The sequence below is a fragment of the Mytilus galloprovincialis genome, chromosome 4 (genome assembly GCF_965363235.1).
Source record: "Mytilus galloprovincialis chromosome 4, xbMytGall1.hap1.1, whole genome shotgun sequence".
NCBI lineage: Eukaryota > Metazoa > Mollusca > Bivalvia > Mytilida > Mytilidae > Mytilus > Mytilus galloprovincialis.
Window position 1 is genome coordinate 54,791,495 of NC_134841.1, and position 19,686 is coordinate 54,811,180.

Below are 19,686 nucleotides of genomic sequence, written 5' to 3' on the forward strand. Positions count from 1 at the left end.
GGGTACAAAAATTTCAGCAAAAAAATAAACATTTGTTTTTTTCATTACAAATTTTATTTATTACACTATTAGTTATTACTTTATGATATGGTACAAAAATCAACCAAAAAAAATCGATTCCGTTTGGCCCCAGATAACTCTTAAAATATTAATATCATTGAAAAAGCTCCAAATTATCTCCCTTCGGAGCAAAAATGTCATTTGTTTGCATTAAATTGAAATATCTTTTTTAACTCATCGGTGACCTATATTTATCATTATTGTTTTCAAATAAGCTGTACATAAAGTAAATAATTGTAAAATTTAAGCGATTTCTGTAATTTAGTTTTTTATTTCGATATTACCTCTATTTCTCCTATTAGTTCTTAAAAGGACGCTAACAAAAATGTATGCTTCTTTCAAAGGCAGATTGTGAGCTTAAATGAACGGTGACCCCATTTTTAAAATTTCATTTTTCTATTAAGTATATTATAAAGTCTATTTATAAAAAAATATAGCGAAATCCTATATTATAAAAAAAAATTTATTTATACCCGCGTGCCCCCTTAAATTACTAATAAGTAAGAATAATAAACAACTTACCGTTTATCTTCAACATCTTTACCATTATGATGCTTCATCTTTCTGTAATGTTTGGCTAGTTTTGTTGCAAATATAATACTTGGAATAAAAAAGAAAATACACCATCCAACTCCAAACCAAAATCCATTCTAAAATAGATTAAAGTCACGTCTTGTCACAACTGTAGATTTGAAATTAAGGTGGAGTTTGGCCCTTTAAACTGTAGATTTTTCATAAACACAATAATCAAAAATTAAATGCAATGACAGTCGACTTTAGCTTGCACAAGAATACAATACTTTAAAAAGTGTTTCTCAACAACATTTCTCATTAAAGAACCGTTGAGAGAAAGCTCACATATCCCACGCCCCCACACAGTCACTGGGCAAACAAAATCTCACCGTATTCCAAAGTTCAAAGACTCATAACTCTTCAAAAGTCAAATGATAATAGTTTTCTTGTGGATATGCACATTAACATATCATGTCCTCATTAACTACAAAGTTTCACAAATTTCTAAGTTCTAAAGGACAAAAATCCTAGAAAAAAATTCAATAGTAATTTCCTGTAGATATGCACTTCTACATAGTATGTCATTATTATATACAAAGTTTCATTAAATTCTGTATTTTGGTTTCAGAGAAGTTGTGATTACAAACTGTTGCAGTAGTATAATATTAATAAGGCCAAAATTCTAAGTTCAAAGGGGTATAACTCCTAAAAAAAAAAATCCAATGTAATTTTCTGCTAATAGCCACATCTACGTAGTATGTCCTTATTATCTACTAAGTTTCATGAAATCTGTTGTGTGGTTTCAGAGCAGTTGCAATGACAAACTGTTGCATTAGTTTATTTTGGCCAACTCCTAAGAAAAAATGAATCATAATTTCCTGTTGATATGCACATCTAAATATTTTGTCCATTTATCTACAAATTTCATGAATTTCTGTGTGTGGTTTCAGGAGTTGTGATGACAAGTACAGGACTGCATAAAAATTGCTGCAAGTTTTGTTTATCACACATCAATTTTCAGAATTGAAAAATATGATTTAAGTTCGGCCCTAATATATGCTTGGACTTTTAAACCAAATGAAAGACATCAAATCTAACTGGAAAGCAATTTTATCATAGTATCTTAGTAGCTTCATTCAAACGCTTTATCTATCATGAATTTTAAATGATATATGAAAAAAATATACAAATCAACAGAGATTGTTTTGAACCATACAAGCTTTGGCCCTTAAGATCATGATTTTTGTTAATACCTTTTAAGGATACTGCAACACATTATTTTCACTTTTTTTAAAAATTTAATCAATACAGTAACTGTATTTGTCATAAAAACACCAAACAGTGAGGTACATATAAATTAGGCAAACATCCAACTGTGAAGTTTACTTACAGTTATACACACTTTGGTAAAACAATTGAAATATATTTTAGACACAAGGTGAAAAAGCTTCTGTGTCTTGACAGAAAATAGAATGATATTAAGACTCTTAATATCATTCTGTGATCATTCCTTTTGATAGTGAGTAAATGAAGCAAAAATATAATATTTTTTTGTCATAAAAATTTTATTTTAATTATCATTATAGTTTGCATTTTTTAAATACAGCTGTTTCCCAAAATGCACCTCTATTTTTGAGATAAGGTTAAAAATATGCTGCATATGAACTTTCCATTCTTGGAGATATATATATTTTTCATAATAAAAGTGGATCAATTTTAGAGATAAAAGGAGTTCCTATGGGAGGTTGCATTATCTTTATCTATAAAAGTGCAACCACCTCATACATTCATGTCAGGCACTTTAAAGAATAATATATATCATTCGTCTAAAAATATATAAATATATATACTTACCAAAGTATCAACAAGGTATTTACAGAAGGAAATAACAAAAATATCATTGTAGAGGTTCCAAACAGGAGTGCACAATCCAATCTCATTCTCAAGCTGAAATAATAAAAACTACCGATTAACATTTAAACTAAACACTAACATATAATAAATAATTGAAGAACAATGTTGAGCAATCTTACGTACTTATATACATTTACTGAAATTTGCTTATAACGAAGATTTTACAAAACCACAATGCCCAGTATCACTCTTGAGTTTTCCCAGTATTTCCCACTGGGCTGGCAATACTCAATAACATAGAGCACTGAAAACCAAATAAAATACCCAAAAGTTGTACAAACTTGGGCAATTCATTCCTGGGATAAGAAGAACCTCAATATTTCAAACCATATTTGTATTTAATGAACAGCAAATTTACAGTAAGTGAATAAATTATGGATATTGTTTTAGTAGTTAAGCAGTAATGCTGACTTCTGAGATGGTGAAAGTCTATGGGACAAAATGTCCACTACATATAATAATGATCACAATACAGATTACTGAATGAACAAAACAGTGTGTAAAATTTCTTAAAAGTTTTATAAAATCATACAAGATATACTAGACAATGAAAGCCTAGCTTAGAACTACTGAAATCACATAAATCAATACCATTATAAGGGAAGATGTCTAAAAGACACAAATAGTATTAGACTTAATCTAATGGACAATTCCTTTGTAGAAAGTGCAGATGAGAGGGGGATGTTCGTACCATTGTTTGTCAAAATTTTGTGACACTTAGGTATCTAATAAACACAAGGTAAGTAATTAGATTTGCTGAGCAATGTAATGTTCATTGAAACTGTAAAGGACTTATCATTAACAAAATTTCAGCCTTGTCCAATGATATGTTTTTGTATGTGGGATAATATGACTGCTTATTTGTTTCTTTCACAAGATACACTTTTACAATTTACATACAAAGAAGATTTTGTTTGAAGCTTTGTCTGCAAGAACAACAACATATTTATTGCAAAGAGATGATCATTTTACAGCTTCTTTGTCTCCGAAAACAGATATTGGTGATCATTCTATCATGAAAACAGATACTGGTGATCATTCTATCATGAACACAGATATTGGTGATCATTCTAACATGAAAACAGATATTAGTGATCATTCTAACATGAAAACAGATATTGGTGATCATTCTATCATGAAAACAGATATTGGTGATCATTCTAACATGGAAACAGATATTGGTGATCATTCTAACATGAAAACAGATATTGGTGATCATTCTAACATGAAAACAGATATTGGTGATCATTATATCATGAAAACAGATATTGGTGATCATTCTAACATGGAAACAGATATTGGTGATCATTCTAACATGAAAACAGATATTGGTGATCATTCTAACATGAAAACAGATATTGGTGATCATTCTAACATGAAAACAGATATTGGTGATCATTCTATCATGAAAACAGATATTGGTGATCATTCTAACATGAAAACAGATATTGGTGATCATTCTAACATTTTTTAAACGTATAATTTGACATTTTATCAGAGACCTGATTGTTGACAAAGTGTTGAATTTAACTTCTTCTCATTAGGCCATGCTTTGGTGTAGTACTTAATTGGAATCCATAATTATTTTGAAGTTATAATTCCGATTGATGTGTTGAGGTTCTCTGAACTTAGGACTATGAGATATCACCTTTCGGAGATGTTTATAAGTTGAATTATGTTTAAATCTTCAGTATTAACATGACCAGAGGGGCTGTAAATATAAGAGCAGGAATAGTTGTATGTCAGAGTTTTTTTTGGGGGTTATAGGTATAACATGTATAATGCCATATAATAAAAATTAAATGAACAAGACACTGAAATATTTCCTGCTTTACTGACCATTGATTTTATGTTGAAAGTCCTGAAAGAAAGGATTCAAAATTTTACAAAACTTAACATTTTTTTAAAGATCTATGCCAATCAGGTCAAGATCAAATAAATACTGTCAGACAAACATGTACAACTTACGATTATTTCAATACACCCAATATATTTTATAGCTGATCAATTCCTATTAGTATTTGAAAAATAAAATTATAATATTTCCCCTTGTCAGGTGTGCTTTGATGATTATGATACTTACAGCATCTAGTGTATCATTGACCATAGAATCAACAACTTTAAGCAATCTATTAGCATAATTCTTTGCCTCCTGCAATTAGAAAATACAACATATTAATTTGATATCCCTAGGATATTGTCTGTGTAATGTATTGTAGTCAAGTTAACAACAAACATAAAGGAACTAAAAATTCCAAGGTTTCAAATTATCACCCATCTGACTGCAATGCATAAACCATGAATAATATAAAAAGAATGTAACAAGTCAATCATTGGGGTATCATAATTCTGTGAAAAGATAGATGTAAGGCTTGGATTGATGACAGGGTTTAACCCAAACCATGCATTCTATATTTTTTCATAATTTTTTTTTTTTTCAAATTCATTAATTTTTTTAAAGATTGGTGGCAATATCTTAAGATAGATAGAACCATTTTAGCAGCATTTGAAGCTTTAGCAGTTTGTGTTTGACTTCAAGCATATTTTTATGGGAACCATTTAGTAAAAGAAGGTAGCAATCATGGTTGCAGTATTTTAGGAAAAAGGGAAGGGGATGGGGTAGTTCATCAATAATAATTCTGACAGATGGTAAAAAATGATTAATTTCTAAAAGAAGAAAACAGGCAGATGATATCAAGGGCCATTTTAGATCTCATGATGGCAAATCATGGGCTGCACAATGAGTACATGCTACGCCCGTCGCCCTTTTGATTGTTTTTATGTTTTAAATGAATTCATATGATCTACTAAAATACTGTGAGCACATAGATAGCAGCCATATGCAATTCTGTGGAAAAAAGAGAACATATACAATTTCACCAAAGCTAGTTTATCTTATTGTCTGGAAACCAAATGTCCATGGACAACAACAACAACATCATTCCATTATAAAAACTAAACAAATTTCAAGTTGTATATAATGCAAATTTGCATGACGTCATTCACCTATATAATTATGCCATAGATGTGTTTGTAAAATAACTCTTAGCTTTATGTAAGCTTTTTTTATCTGTCTGACTTTTTCCGGCAGTGAATATTATTTTTAACCAAAGAAGATTTCCTATGCTTTAGCCAATGACAAAACAAACAAATTATATTATATAAAATTGTTTTATTGAAGCTTACTGCTATAAAATTATGGAAATTATCTTAAATAAAGAAATGTTTATCATTTTAAATTTAAGAAATGTGTATCTCTCATGAATAGCTCTGTATCCATCCTTTTTCAGGATTTGGCTTTACTTTTGGTCCTGTTGGTGTATCGCTTCTTAAAAAGTTTGAATCAGGTTTTTGAATTTCAAATGTTTTGGCCTCTAAGTGACCATCACAGCAGAAAAATAGTTTGTCAAAATGTGCATCTGCCATCTGATGCATGGTACCACCAATGTTATGACAGTACACTAATTTCTACTAAATAGAGTTTAACTTACATCTTTGACTGTCTGTGAACCATTATTCTGAAGATAGGTTTGAGTGTCATTAAAGGCAACTAATGTATTGTCAACAGTATCCTGCAATAGAAAATTACAATAGAAACAGTAAATGGTACTTTCCCCTCAAGCCATGTAAGAAGACATCTAAGTATATGTAAGCAAATGTAAATGATTGAAATTTGATGAAAAAGTGGTAATGTATATAGCTTTTTAATTTCAAAATAAATAAAGCAAAATTAAAGGAAGGTCTGCATTTGACTGCACCTGTCCTAAGTCAGGAACCTGTTGTTAAGTAGTTGTCGTTTGTTGACGTGGTTCTAATTTCTAATTTTTTTATACAGATTAGAATATTTGTTTTCCTGTTTGACTGGTTTTACTGTTAAAAGGGTTAAACACTAGCCTTTTTGGGGGGCACTTTATAGCTTGCTGTTTGGTGTGAGCCAAAGCTCTGTGTTGAAGTCTGTACTTTGACCTATAATGGTTTATTTTTTATAAATTGTGACTTGGATCAATAGTTGTCTCATTGTTAATGGATTTAGTGTTAAGTTGATATTAACAGTCAGAGATAAACATATGACCTTGTGTAACAGGTATCAATAGATTGTAGAGCCATTGATGTGCATATGTAAATACAAATAATATTCAGTCTTATTTTAATTAACTGGTCAAAATCAATATTAATTCCAATAAAAACAATATTTAAAGACCTAGTTATAGTGTTGAATTGAAAAAACTTTTATTAGGCATTCATCATACAGATGCTTTGTGTTCAGGCAGTGCATGATAAGTAATCAATATTCCACCTACTATCTGTTTTTTCTAAAACAAACTTTAAGCTGTCAATGATATATTGGTGCTTTCAATTATTATGTAATATTTAAAGAATACTTACACTGGTGCCATTGACTGCTGCTTCTAAGGCATCAATCTTGCTTTCTAAAGTAGCCTACAATAAATCTATAAAATTTGAAGACAAAAAAAATCTCAGTGTATGAAAGGCCAGGATTTTTTAATTTGTTGGTTTACGGATCCGCCGACCTGATTTTGCCGATTTCCAGAATAAAAATAAAATTGACTTTTTATGCTTTTTCATTCCCGCCGACCCTAACAAATGCATTATCCCTGAAAAATAAATAAATTATCCTTTTTTTTTATAAAATGAAATGCATTAATCACTAACAGAATCGATAACACTTTCTGTTGTGAAAAAATGAAACTTCCAGTTTACGTTTCTAAAAATAGATAAATCAATTATTAATGACCTTGACATGTCGTTTGGACAAATATTTTTGTGGAACGAAACCCATGTTTAAAACCAATTACACAATAAGTTCGTTTCTCTTATTTGTCAACAGTCCGTAAGATGCATCTTCTCATAGAAATAGACTTGTCCAAATGTGGACAGGTGGAAGTTCAGGACATCAAGTTAAAGTACTGAATATTAACAGATCATTTAAAATTTTCTTGTTTCATAGATAATAAAAAAAATTCGTCCATTTGGATAAAAGCGGGAATGCGTGACAACAGATTAACCCGATATTCTCATTTTTTCCAGTGGAGGAGTCTATTACGTTTTTGACGCGTGTGTTGAAAATTATTTTCTTACCACGCTTTTACATTTATTTCTTTATCAGTTTTCGTTCTTGAAGATCATTATTCACCAAGTTTTCTGGAATTGATTAAGAGCTATGTGAATATGTCTTCCTTTATGAAATTTAATTACGTCTTTGTCCGTGCACCCCCTTTTTTACGGGAAATTATTAGGCAATGTCATGCAATTTTTATTACAACTGAGCAATAATATTTCATTAAACTAAAATTTAAGAAATGATGACAAAATAGGATAACAAACATATAATTATAGAAAGGTGAAATATATATTTATTTTGCATATCAGTTTTCTGTCTTGAAAGATATTTTATTTATTTTTTTCCCGACCGACCGACCCGACTTTTTCATGGAGAAAATCCGTAAACCAACAAATTAAAAAACCGTGGCCAAAGGGATATTGAGTAGCATTTAGAGATGTAGATAAACATTAGTCTGTTATACATCTATTCTTCTCAACATAATTCCCTTTTATGCAATTTACACAATTTTATTACAAAAACCACATTTCCTGATTGAATCGACTTTCTTTCTATTTGACTCAAAACTTAAAAATTAACCATTCAAAGTTATCATCCCTTAGGTAGAAAAGGGGGTGAACAATTTGTCATATCAGTATATATAAATATACCTAGAGGCTCTAAAGAGACTGTGTCAGTTACAATAAATTATGTATGTATTCAACAAAGGACACTCTCCAATATTGTAGACTAGAATAAAATTCATGACAGAATTCTTTTTTTTTTCTATCTTATTTTGCTGATAATTTATTGGTTAGTTTCTCTCTATTTTCTTTGATTTTTGTTAGTTTTTATTCGAAACACAAAAGAGGGTTAAATAAAATCCTGATTTTACAAGAGTTACAGTCTATTAACTATATCAGCAACTTTTGACATTTTAAAGCTTGTGGGATTTAAAGTATCTATTTATCTGTTATAACTTTTATCATACAAGTCCAAACTAAAAAAAATAAATATTGTTACTATAGGGCAATAACTTCAATAGGGAGACAATTTCCCCCTTATGAGTGTCTTAATATCTTAGGTGGGGCATAATGAAAATAACTTAAATTACATACCATTGCTTTGATGAAGTCAGCAAGTTCATTGTCATTTATACTGTCGGTAGTATTTGCATGAGCATAAAAGTTTGTCTGCAAGAAATACAATTCACTTAGAAAACATATTCACAAAATAAAACTATGAAGTAACTGCTTTTATGTAGTTGTCTGAATAAGACTTATTACAGTGTTTGTATTAACATGAGCAACCGGACAGTTGGTGCAGGCAGGATCTGCTTACCCTTCCAAAGCAGCTGAGAACACCCCAAGTTTTTTGGACGGGTTTGTTTTGTTTATCTATAGTCTTTAAAATTGAGAATGGAAATGGGGAATGTGTCAAAGAGACAACAACCCAACTATAGAGAAGCAGAAGGTCACCAACACCGGTACAGAAATTGCTAACAAAAGCACATAAGTTTCACATGTGAAGCACATGAGATGCAAGTAAGAATTGTATGCAAATCAGATTGCTCACGTGTGCAGTTTGGTAGTTCATATGTGCCCACAAAAATCTAACATAATGCTCATATGTGCAATTCAAACCTCAGGTGAGCTTTTATCATCCATGTTAGTTTTATGTTAGTAATGTACTTTGAAAGTTTGTCCATTCTTCTAACCATTCAAAACTAACCTGCATCATTGCTCATATGAGCTTTTTCAAAATGACATGCCCAGTCATGTACTTCCTGTAAATTCAAATTCAAAGCATCATGGCAATTTGGAGGTGGAGATGAAAGATTTTAAGTCATATTTTGTGCTATTTGAAGTTAATGGCATTGTTGGAATCTGATAAAACCAGTGTAGCTGTGGTTAATTATTTGTAAGTTATCATTTCTATTTCATAATGTTAATTTTTGTGTCAGATTTTGAAATATATTACAATTTTAAGTCCTTTATGGGGAATATCTATGCCGGTTGCTTCAAAATAAGTACTACATGTATATATTATAGATTATTCCTTCCTAAACTTTCTGAAATACAGTACTTATTAATCAAAGACATTCATTATGTACTAAACTTGCAAGTCCCTCAATTAGTTTTATACTGTAATATATATGTTATGTTTTTAGTCATTATCATGGTTATTGTTTAAATCAAAAAAAGACCAAATAATAGGAAATCATAATTAAATGACAATAATTAAAGACTAACACTTTTAACATGATGTGTCAGTTATTTTATTTTCAATTGAATTATTTAAGATTTTAATTTCAATTTGCAAAATATTCCTATTTTGAAGCAGCCATTTTGTTTTGGTCATCTAATACTCACGTGTGCAACATGTGAGCAACTGCTCATATGAGCAATCTGATAAAATGCACATGTGAAACAAAAGCTCATATAAGCAGTTGCACGTGAGGTTTTTAACATGCAAATTAGGTTAGTTTCATATGTGCAATTTTTTTGCTCACAAAATGCTCACCTAATTTGCATGTTAAAAACCTCATGTGCATTCATGTTAGTTTCTAACGTGAGCATCTTATGTGCAACTTATGTGCAACATGTTAGCACTTTTTGGTAAGGGCAGGTCTTCAATGTTTTCTTTGTTGTGTTTTAATAATTGTTGTTTTTTTGGTCTTTTTCATTTTAGCCATGTCTTTGTCAGTTTATTTTTTACTTCAGAGTTTCAATGTCCCTTTGGTATCTCTTTCGCATCTCATTTGAAGGATCAAATGAATTTTAAAGTATCAAAATAAATCAAATTATTTATTGTTCAAATATGGACTGATCCTTGTTCATCAGAAGTAAACTCTCCTTTTTAAGTTGACCTATCAATTTTCTTTTTTACATTTAACAACACTTAATTCTGTTTCAAGTTTAATTTTTACAGAGGATGACCTTGAGGTCACTCCGATGTATTGTTATCGCTTAAATTTCCGTCATTCATAAATTCTAGTCAAATTAGTTTTGGGTTTTCAACACCAGTGAAAAAAGTGCATTTTCATACCTGCGATTTCTGTTCTCCGGTTGTACGATGTTTCAACAAAATATGGAATCATTTCAGTTGTTGATTTAGTGGTGAAAATTTGACTGAATTATATCTTAATAAATACGATTTTATATGTTTAATTGGTGTTTCAGAAAGAGATCAGGTGCTCTTGTTCATTCATAAAATTATCGTTCATTCATAAATTTATCGTAAAATAAAAATCGCTACACAGGTTATACGTGTAGTGTAAATGACCACCTGTAAACTAAAAATAGCGGTCTCACTAATAACGACAAGAAGAACTTTTAGCGACAAGAAACGTCAAGAACGGACAAGAAAAATAAATTAAGCGACAAGAAGACTATTTAGCGACATGAAAACTTCTCGTACCGCATGAGGATGACACATATCAAATGAACAATTATGTGTGGGACTTAGTTTTAAGAAATGACGTCAAAGTAACACTGAAATATATATTTATTTTTTACATGTTTATGACTTGTAAGTTATTTTATTTCTGTCCCATTTTTCAACATTAGCGTCTCGAAAGGTGAAATGTTTTAACTGAATGGTTAATTTAAATTAATTATGAAAATTGTTAAAATTAAATAAATAAAAGTAATTATTGCCCAGTTACAAACACTACCAGGGGATAATCCATATTTACCCCCAACTTTAGCCTGGTAAACTTGTTGTCTCCTTGTGAAATATAAAACATATTAAAAATGATTTCCTGCTTAAGTCTTTTATTGATATAAAGTCAAAACCTTCTTGCTTTTCACTAGACAACCATGTCCTGTCAGGTTTAATTCTTATATATGTAGATGAAAAATAAAAGTGTCCCAAAACATTAACATGGCAGCAATTGCTTTTACAGCCTTTAAGGCTTTGATTTTTTTTACAGAAGAGTGTCCACCATGCACTTGCACTGCACTATAATAATAGTAGAATAGAATTATCATATATACAAATAGATGAAAATGATATTTATCGGTCGTCCAACTGTCTATATCAATCTGCTCAGCTCTTAATAAAACTCCATATCACGGCTTTGTGACGTCAAATAAGTTGACCTGGCCTTAATAACTTTGACCCGGACATATCAGCGACGTCATAATGTTTGAACCGACGTTGATAAGTTTGACCCGAACTTATCAAGTCAACTTCCGGTTGCTGGTGAAACTAAGACAATACTTCCAAAAAACGCAAATGCATCCCGATAAATCGATTATCAGGTTATCGGCATATTAATATTGTAAAATATCAGCTGCTCGACATAATATGAAGGCTTTTTGATCTCGTTCGCTGCGCTTACTCGACAAAAAGCTTAATATTATGTCTCGCAGCTGATATTTTACGATATCAACATGCAGACAACCTGATAATCGGTACATACATGCAATCGTAATATTAATAATATATATAACAACAAACCAGTATATTCTCTACGACTATTATTATACAAGTATAATAGTCCAAGGTATACTGATTTCTTGCACTACAATATAATAGTTATTACAATGAGGTTGAATTTCCTGTCATTTATTCATCATCCAAGCACGAACTTGTATCAGAAAAAAATATCTCTGTAAATTAACCCAAGTTTCAGGTATAGAGATGTGATCTGTTTCTGTGACATGTGCTTTTGACCATCCACAAGAACCTGCGGTCATCCGATGTTCAGTACTTCAGTACTTTGATTAAATTTGAAGTTTTAGATTTTTGTTGTTGTATATCAAATGATACTTGTTAAAATGCCAAAATGATCCACCTTACATAGAGAAAGAAGATTTAATAAATATCATAATAATTTCCAGTAGTTTAAACTAGAGGCTCTAAGGAGCCTGTGTCACTCACTTAATATTTTTGTTTACAATTGATGCATGAAAAATGCAACCATTATACTTTTGCTTTAGTTTCAGAGATATAATCCAAAAACTGCATTATACTGTTATGTTCTCTTTTTAGCCATGGCGACCACATTGTTTGGCAGGCAGGGTCATCAGGACATTTTTACCAAGAATGTGTCCATAGTACATGGATGCCCCACAGGCCCTATCATTTTCTATGTTCAGTGGACCGTGAAATTGGGGTAAAAAATCTAATGTGGCATTGAAATTAGGAAAGATCACATCATAGGGAACATGTGAATTAAGTTTCAAGTTGATTGGACTTCACCTTCATCAAAAACTACCTTGATAAAAAAATTAACGAAAACTTTCTCCTGTAGTGAGGCAATTGGAAGGACAAACGGACAGACAAACAGACACACAGACCAGAAAACATGGGGCATAAAAATAAATACCCTAAAGATGAATGTTGCCAAGTATGGCTGAATTTGTTTTAGTAGTTTAAGTAGTTCAAAAATTTATGAAAAATTGTTAATATGGACTATAAATTGCAATAATTCCTTATGGGGTCATATTGTCTTATTTGTAGATGTTACTTTGCTGAACATTATTGCTGCTTACAGTTTATCTCTATCTATAATAATATTTAGGATAATAACCAAAACCTAGAAAATTTCCTTAAAATTACCAGTTCAGGGGCAGTAATCCAACAATGGGTTGTCTGATTTGTCTGAAATTACAGGGCAGATATATCTTGACCTGATGAACAATTCCCCCCCCCCACCCCCTCCTTTACTTAGATTTGCTCTACATGTTTTGGTTTCAGAGATTAAAGCCAAAATCTACATTTCACCCCTATGCTTTATTTTTTATTCATGACGGCTATCTTGGTCCGTGGGCTAGGTCATAAGACACATTTTTTAAACAAGATACCCAAATGATGATTTGGTTATATTTGGCCATGTAGTTTCAGAGTAGAAGATTTTCGTAAAAGTTAATGACGACTGACAGCAAGTGATGAGAAATGCTCACCTGGCCCTAGTAAAAATGCATGATCTCACAAACTTACCATAATTTAATAATATATGGTATATGCACCAATGGAAGAAATAATTGATAAACATGTAATCATACTTACACTATCTGATGATGATACTGAAGAAATGTTTGCTGCAAAGTCTCGTAACTCTGATGCAAGCGAGGTCAAATTCATATCCACAGAAACTTGTGCAAGCTGTAACATGTGTAAGGATAAATGTAATTGCATATGTATGGTAATTTTGCTTTGATTCTAATACCAGTAAAAAAGATATTTGAAATATAACTTGGTTAAAGATATGATATAATATATATTATACATTAAATTGCATTGGCATAGCTTGCATGTATGCTCAGATGCTCAAGCATCCACATCATTTTGACAAATAAAAATATTAATAAAGATATGTTTGCAGCAGTTAAACTCGGAGGTAACCAAATGTAACAAGGGTGATGATCTGAGGATAACGTCCAATCATTTCCGAAGCAGTATGCATGGTCTTTCATTTAGGATAATTAAGTTTATGTTAGAAAACAAGATGGATAAATTGCAGAAAAGAGTTTGATTTTTTTCGTAAAAAGTCTACGTTGTCGTCTACGGCAAGCACAGAGCACATGATACACAGACCAGTGGACATGTTTATCTGAAATTGAACCTAGCTTAGCAACGGCTTCTACATATGACTCGCAAAGTTACTACCCCATCCCTTATCCTGATATCGTTCATGTTCATTATCATTACCATCGTCAAGATGTTCATTTAAGTTCATTCACTCAAGATTTCTTTAAGCAGGAATTTAATTTGCAGCACAAGAACCAGTTAACCAAATATAGTTTCAGAATCTTAGATAGTTTTTGTAAATTGATAATATTGTTACATCAATGCAATGAGTAACAAAATTTTCAAAGTAATATAAAACCAATTTGAAATAAATTTGATGATTACACTCCTCTAACCTCATACAACAATATTAATAGTTGTTGTCAAGACATTGCCCATGGCATTGCATCAAAGTAAATTCCGATGCATCAACATTACAAAAAGATCTTGACAAACTGGCATTGTGGGAAACTACGTGGAAAATGGCATTCCACCCAGATAAGTGTAATGTAACTTCAGTCACCAGAAATAAAAAAACAATCACATTTAACTACACAATACACAATCATTCATTAGAACATGTAACAACAGCAAAATATCTGGGGGTCGCCATCAGTTCCAACCTTAAATGTGATGTGCATATTAACAACATATGCAAGAAAGCTAATAGCACACTAGGCTTTCTAAGGAGGAACCTGAACATAAGTTCAACATCCATTAAAGAGCAAGCATATAAGTCCCTAGTAAGACCAACACTAGAGTATGCTTGCTCTGTTTGGGATCCATACTTACAACAAGACATAGATAGCATAGAAAAAAATCAAAGAAGGGCTGCACGTTTTGTTACCAACAAATACAGAAACACCTCAATAGCTGGTAACATGTTACAACATCTTGAATGGCGCAGTCTCTCTGACAGAAGAAAAGACTCCAGATTGGTAATGCTTTACAAAATTGAACACGAAAAGGTTGCAATACCTAAAAATAATAAATTAATTCCACAAACAAGACAAACAAGACATTCTAATTAGAACAGCTTCCAAATTCCATCCTTCAAAACACAGTACAGAAAAGAATCCTATTTTCCAAGAACTATTACCGACTTGAACAAACTACCGGATAACATTGTAAATTGCACTTCAGTAGACTCTTTCAAATCTTCAATTTCAAAGCATCAGTATTAACTCAAAAAATCTTACTTAATTATACAAAACATGTTATTTTTTAAAACTTTTTCGTATTTTTTAAAAATTGTACATTTTTCAATCTATGTCTTGTTGTAAGTTTCCTCCTGTGACATAATCTTCACTTTGTTGAAGGCGGTAACTAAATGGTAGAATTTCTTTTTTAGTAAATTCTGGATGGGACTAGAAACAGATATAGTTCATTGCATTTTCTACTTTATCTCCCCTGAAAAATAAGATTTTCATAGCTTTTGTCATGAAAGTCATATTTTGAATAGATTTTTGTTTAACTGTCTATTCTCACCTGTTCCCTAAACTCAGTAAAGTTTATATCTGAAGAGGATTTCAAGTCTGTAAGCTGTGCAGTTAAATCAGGTGTCAAAATTTCAAGGGTTGATAGGTCAACATTTATATTATCCAACTGACTGTTAACATCTAATGTCTGAAAAAGTAAATAATTAATATAAAAAATAAAATTGATGGGTATTACTTCAAGCTGTTACATTTCCAAATGTAACAGTGAGTAAAGAGCAGTTCCTTATTCATCATGTTTAGAGAGATCCGTTTGCGCCAAAAATGCGTTCTTTTGCGCCACAACTTTTTTTCTCAAATGCTACGTTTGCGCCACATGTTTTAAAATTAGATGGTTTCATTTGCGCCAAAAATAAAACATACGATTGCGCCAGTTAAAAGAAAATTACTTCCTTACTCCTTTATTCGGACTTGGAACCGGCAGTGTAACACGGCACATGTTTTCTTTTCTGAAACATATGTTTTTATTACTGCTGCTGCATGGGTACTTCCCAATTTAATGTATGTAAGTAGCTTTTAACTTCTTTTTATTGTCCAAAAAAACACAAACATTGAAGGATGAAATCCATAAAATAGTTAATAATAGTTCATAATAACAATAAAGCCCATACGCATGGTGGGAACAAAGCTCTGTGTCATCAACATTTGTGGCTAAAACATAAAGAGCAAAAACTTCTATTTTCTATATTGGCATATCTTTGTTAAGCAAAGCAAAAACTTTTATTCTCTCTCTGTACATTGACTGTCTAATGCTGCTTAAGTCATTTAATTCTCTTCAGAAACTCGTCTTTATGGTGAAATATCTCCTAACATGTGATACCTTTTGGGGCAAAAATAAGAATACATATATAGTAATCATTAATATTTATGATAGATATATGTACAGGTAAATTGGCGCAAATGAGTTCCGAATATTGGCGCAATTGATACATTTTGAAAATAAAATTTGGCGCAAATGATACCTCTGAAAAACAGTAATTGGTGCAAAAGGACTGCTGCCGTTTATCCCTTACAGAAATGAAAATTTGCTGCAATAATACAGCAGTATTGCAGCAATATTGAAGCAAACAGTTTTGTTTAAGAGGAGTTTGCAGGTACCTGCAACATTCTCACAATTTTATCACAGGTGTGTACTCAAAGCCTTTAATGAAAGTCTTATTAGAGTCGCAATTTAGCAATTAGAAATAATTATAGATTATTGTTGGCCATCTCAACAAGATTGATTTTTCACGCTTAATCTGGTAAGCAGAAAGTGAGATTTGTCATAGGGGATGTATTTTCAAAGAAAACAAAGAAATATACATGTATGCAGAAGAAATGCAGACAGACCGATGATTAATGTAGAATTTATTTTTTTTAGTTGTTAGAAACATGATTTGATTACTTTTATGAACTATATAAATTAATTAATTATCAAATTCATGGTAAAATATCTCAACGTCTTACGCGAAATCATCTTTTATACTGCAATTATAATAGCTATGTTTATTTCCTAAACATAGTTATACAGAGCTATATTACGTATAATGTCAATTTTCATCATGGAACACTTTCTCAACAATCAGGGGTCCATTAAGGGATTAAGATAACTTTGACATTTGTGTTACGATTTAAAAAAGCTATCAATGTATTAATTTAAGTTGCAGTATAAAAACTTGCAGTATAAAAACAATATTAGGTCAATGTCATAAAAATATAAACTTTTTTGTAGAACCTCACCCTTCCCCAGTTTCTCAGCCTCATACAAAAAAGTTCATATTTTCCTGATATTGACCAGCCCAGTAGTCAACACTTTGGTGTAGACATGAATATCAATTATATGGTCATTTGTATAAATTTCCTGTTGGAATTTTGGGTCCTCAATGCTCTTCAACTTTGTACTTGTTTGGATTCATAACTATTTAGATCTGAGTGTCACTGATGAGTCTTATGTAGACGAAGGGCGTGTCTGGCGTATTAAATTATAATCCTGGTACCTTTGATAACTAATGACCTAATATTTTAGATTTCAGCGAAGTCATCCAATGTTTTTTTTATAGTTCCGGCTAAACTTTTCTGATGGTGGACACTCTAGCACATTGATATTGATTAATACACTGTTGCTAAGGACCTTTGAAAATAGCGATAATTTTCATTCTCACTCTACTGGAGTGATATGAAAATTATCACAAAAAAATATCAAAGGAAATATACAGATAATAGCAATATTAATATATATCATTTGCTACAAAATGAAATATTCATACTCTTTTACTTGTAAAGTTATATCTATTTGTCATCTGTACATTTCAGATCTGTCATTGCCTTCTTTGTTATATTCTAATGGATTTGAAGGTTACATATTCAATTAAAATCTTTGTCCACCTGGTCACATCAAGATTGAGCATTATAAATGCAATACATACCCCAGAATAATTTGTCAGAGCTGATATGTCTATCATGCTTGACAATTCAAATGCTGAATATGCTGACTTTCCACCTTCACAGTCACTGTAAAGTAGAAGTAAAATTTGTTTTTAATTAATAGCTTGCGGATCAATAATCCCTTTTTCTGTCATTCCCTTATTTTTGATTTATTTAGCTATTAAGAAAGTTCCCAAACTAAACACACCAAAAGGATCTAATATTCTGAACACATATTTCAATGGCTCTCAAAAACATGTTTAAACTTAACTGACACAACCTCACTCTGAAACTCTTTACTCAAGGTTTTCTTCTTATAATTTGACCCACTGAGGTAGGAGCATAAACAGATGAATTTACTAACTAGTTATAAAGACCTCCATCACCCCATGATTTACCAGCTGCAGCAAAAAAGCATGATACAGTACTTAAAACATGGCAGTCAATGGTTGTTGGTAAGGCCCACCTAAAAAAGCTGAGCAATTGCATACAGCTGTTGATAAAATGTCTGATTGGTTTGATCCTTAGTACAAAAGACTTTTTTCATGGTACTGTAAATTCAGAAACTATGCATGCATTTATGATTGCAATTTTGTCGTTTTAGACTAAAACCGATTTTAATTCATGTGATATAGAGAAAAATCCTGATTAGTTCATAAATTTTTCAGAAAAATGTGAGTTTTAATCATTGCAATTATAATTAACACACAAAGTGATATTTTTCCATCATTAGGAAATATGGAAGGTTGCATTCAAATTTTAGTTTAGGCCACACATAAAAATATTTTGGCTTGCCTAAACCCTATACCAAAAGGAATAGACAGTGTGTAGGTAGGTAGGCATTTTCTTCATTTTTTTTTTGGCAAAGAGAAATTGAGGTGTTGGATGCTCTTTAGTTCATGCCTATCCGATTTAAAAATTAAAAACTTTCACAATAACAGATTTTTTTCTTATGGTCTTATGGTAAGCAACATAATTCATCACTGAGATAGCAACCACTGTCAGTCTTTTTTTCCCTTATCTCTGTTTTCAAGATGCTTTACCGGTTATAAAAATTATAAGATTCTTCTTAAACAAGACCCCAATGTAGGCAATACCGGGAAAAAATAGAATGTATATCAGAGATGCAACTTATTATCGGATCTGTCGGACCTAGGGGTCAAAATTTATGCAGGTCCTTGGGTCCACAAAACTTTTAATTCCCCATCAGTCCCAGCCAAGTATTTTGTTTATAAAATTGTGATCAGCAATAATAATAGTAAATTTCCTGTTCCCTAGCTTTTTCTTACTTCTGGAACCAGTATTTCCGCCCAGTGACAGTTTTTTCCTACCATGTCCACATCGCCCTAAACCATTCCACGTATTTCCATTATGTTTCTGGTTTTAGAAATTCCCTCTTCAGGAAGGAGGTCTTTTAAGCATAGTTGATAAGTTCAGGAAATATGTCATATGGCAAACAAAATTTGTAAGTGGGTCTGGTTTTAGAAATTCCCTCTTCAGGAAGGAGGTCTTTTAAGCATAGTTGACAAGTCCAGGAAATATGTCATATGGCAAACAAAATTTGTAAGTGGGTCGAAACCCAGTAAAAGACCAAACCAGTCACCTAATCTAGTTGATAAAGCCGTTAAAATCAAAATTAAGGTTTGTTCAATAGCATCTCATTTGATTTTTGAGTGAAATATCGGTCTGGCAGAAATGTAATGGGTCTGGGAAAACTTG

At 31.5% G+C, this 19,686-nt stretch overlaps 1 protein-coding gene across 4 annotated transcripts in view; it reads right to left on the reverse strand.

Moving 5' to 3' along the window:
* LOC143072462 (prominin-1-A-like) overlaps window positions 1-19,686 on the reverse strand; it is a 68,625-nt gene that overhangs the window by 10,775 nt on the left and 38,164 nt on the right. For all 4 annotated transcript variants that reach the window (XR_012977195.1, XM_076247381.1, XM_076247384.1 and 1 more), the window contains exons 16-24: window positions 17,970-18,054; window positions 15,557-15,694; window positions 13,568-13,663; window positions 8,668-8,742; window positions 6,874-6,927; window positions 5,979-6,059; window positions 4,571-4,639; window positions 2,428-2,520; window positions 583-710 (exon numbers count right to left, since the gene is read on the reverse strand). Coding sequence is in view for 3 of the 4 variants with exons in the window: in XM_076247381.1 (XP_076103496.1) it covers window positions 583-710; window positions 2,428-2,520; window positions 4,571-4,639; window positions 5,979-6,059; window positions 6,874-6,927; window positions 8,668-8,742; window positions 13,568-13,663; window positions 15,557-15,694; window positions 17,970-18,054 (819 nt within the window). In the remaining variant the exon portion in view is untranslated. The remainder of the gene's footprint in view (window positions 1-582; window positions 711-2,427; window positions 2,521-4,570; window positions 4,640-5,978; window positions 6,060-6,873; window positions 6,928-8,667; window positions 8,743-13,567; window positions 13,664-15,556; window positions 15,695-17,969; window positions 18,055-19,686) is intronic.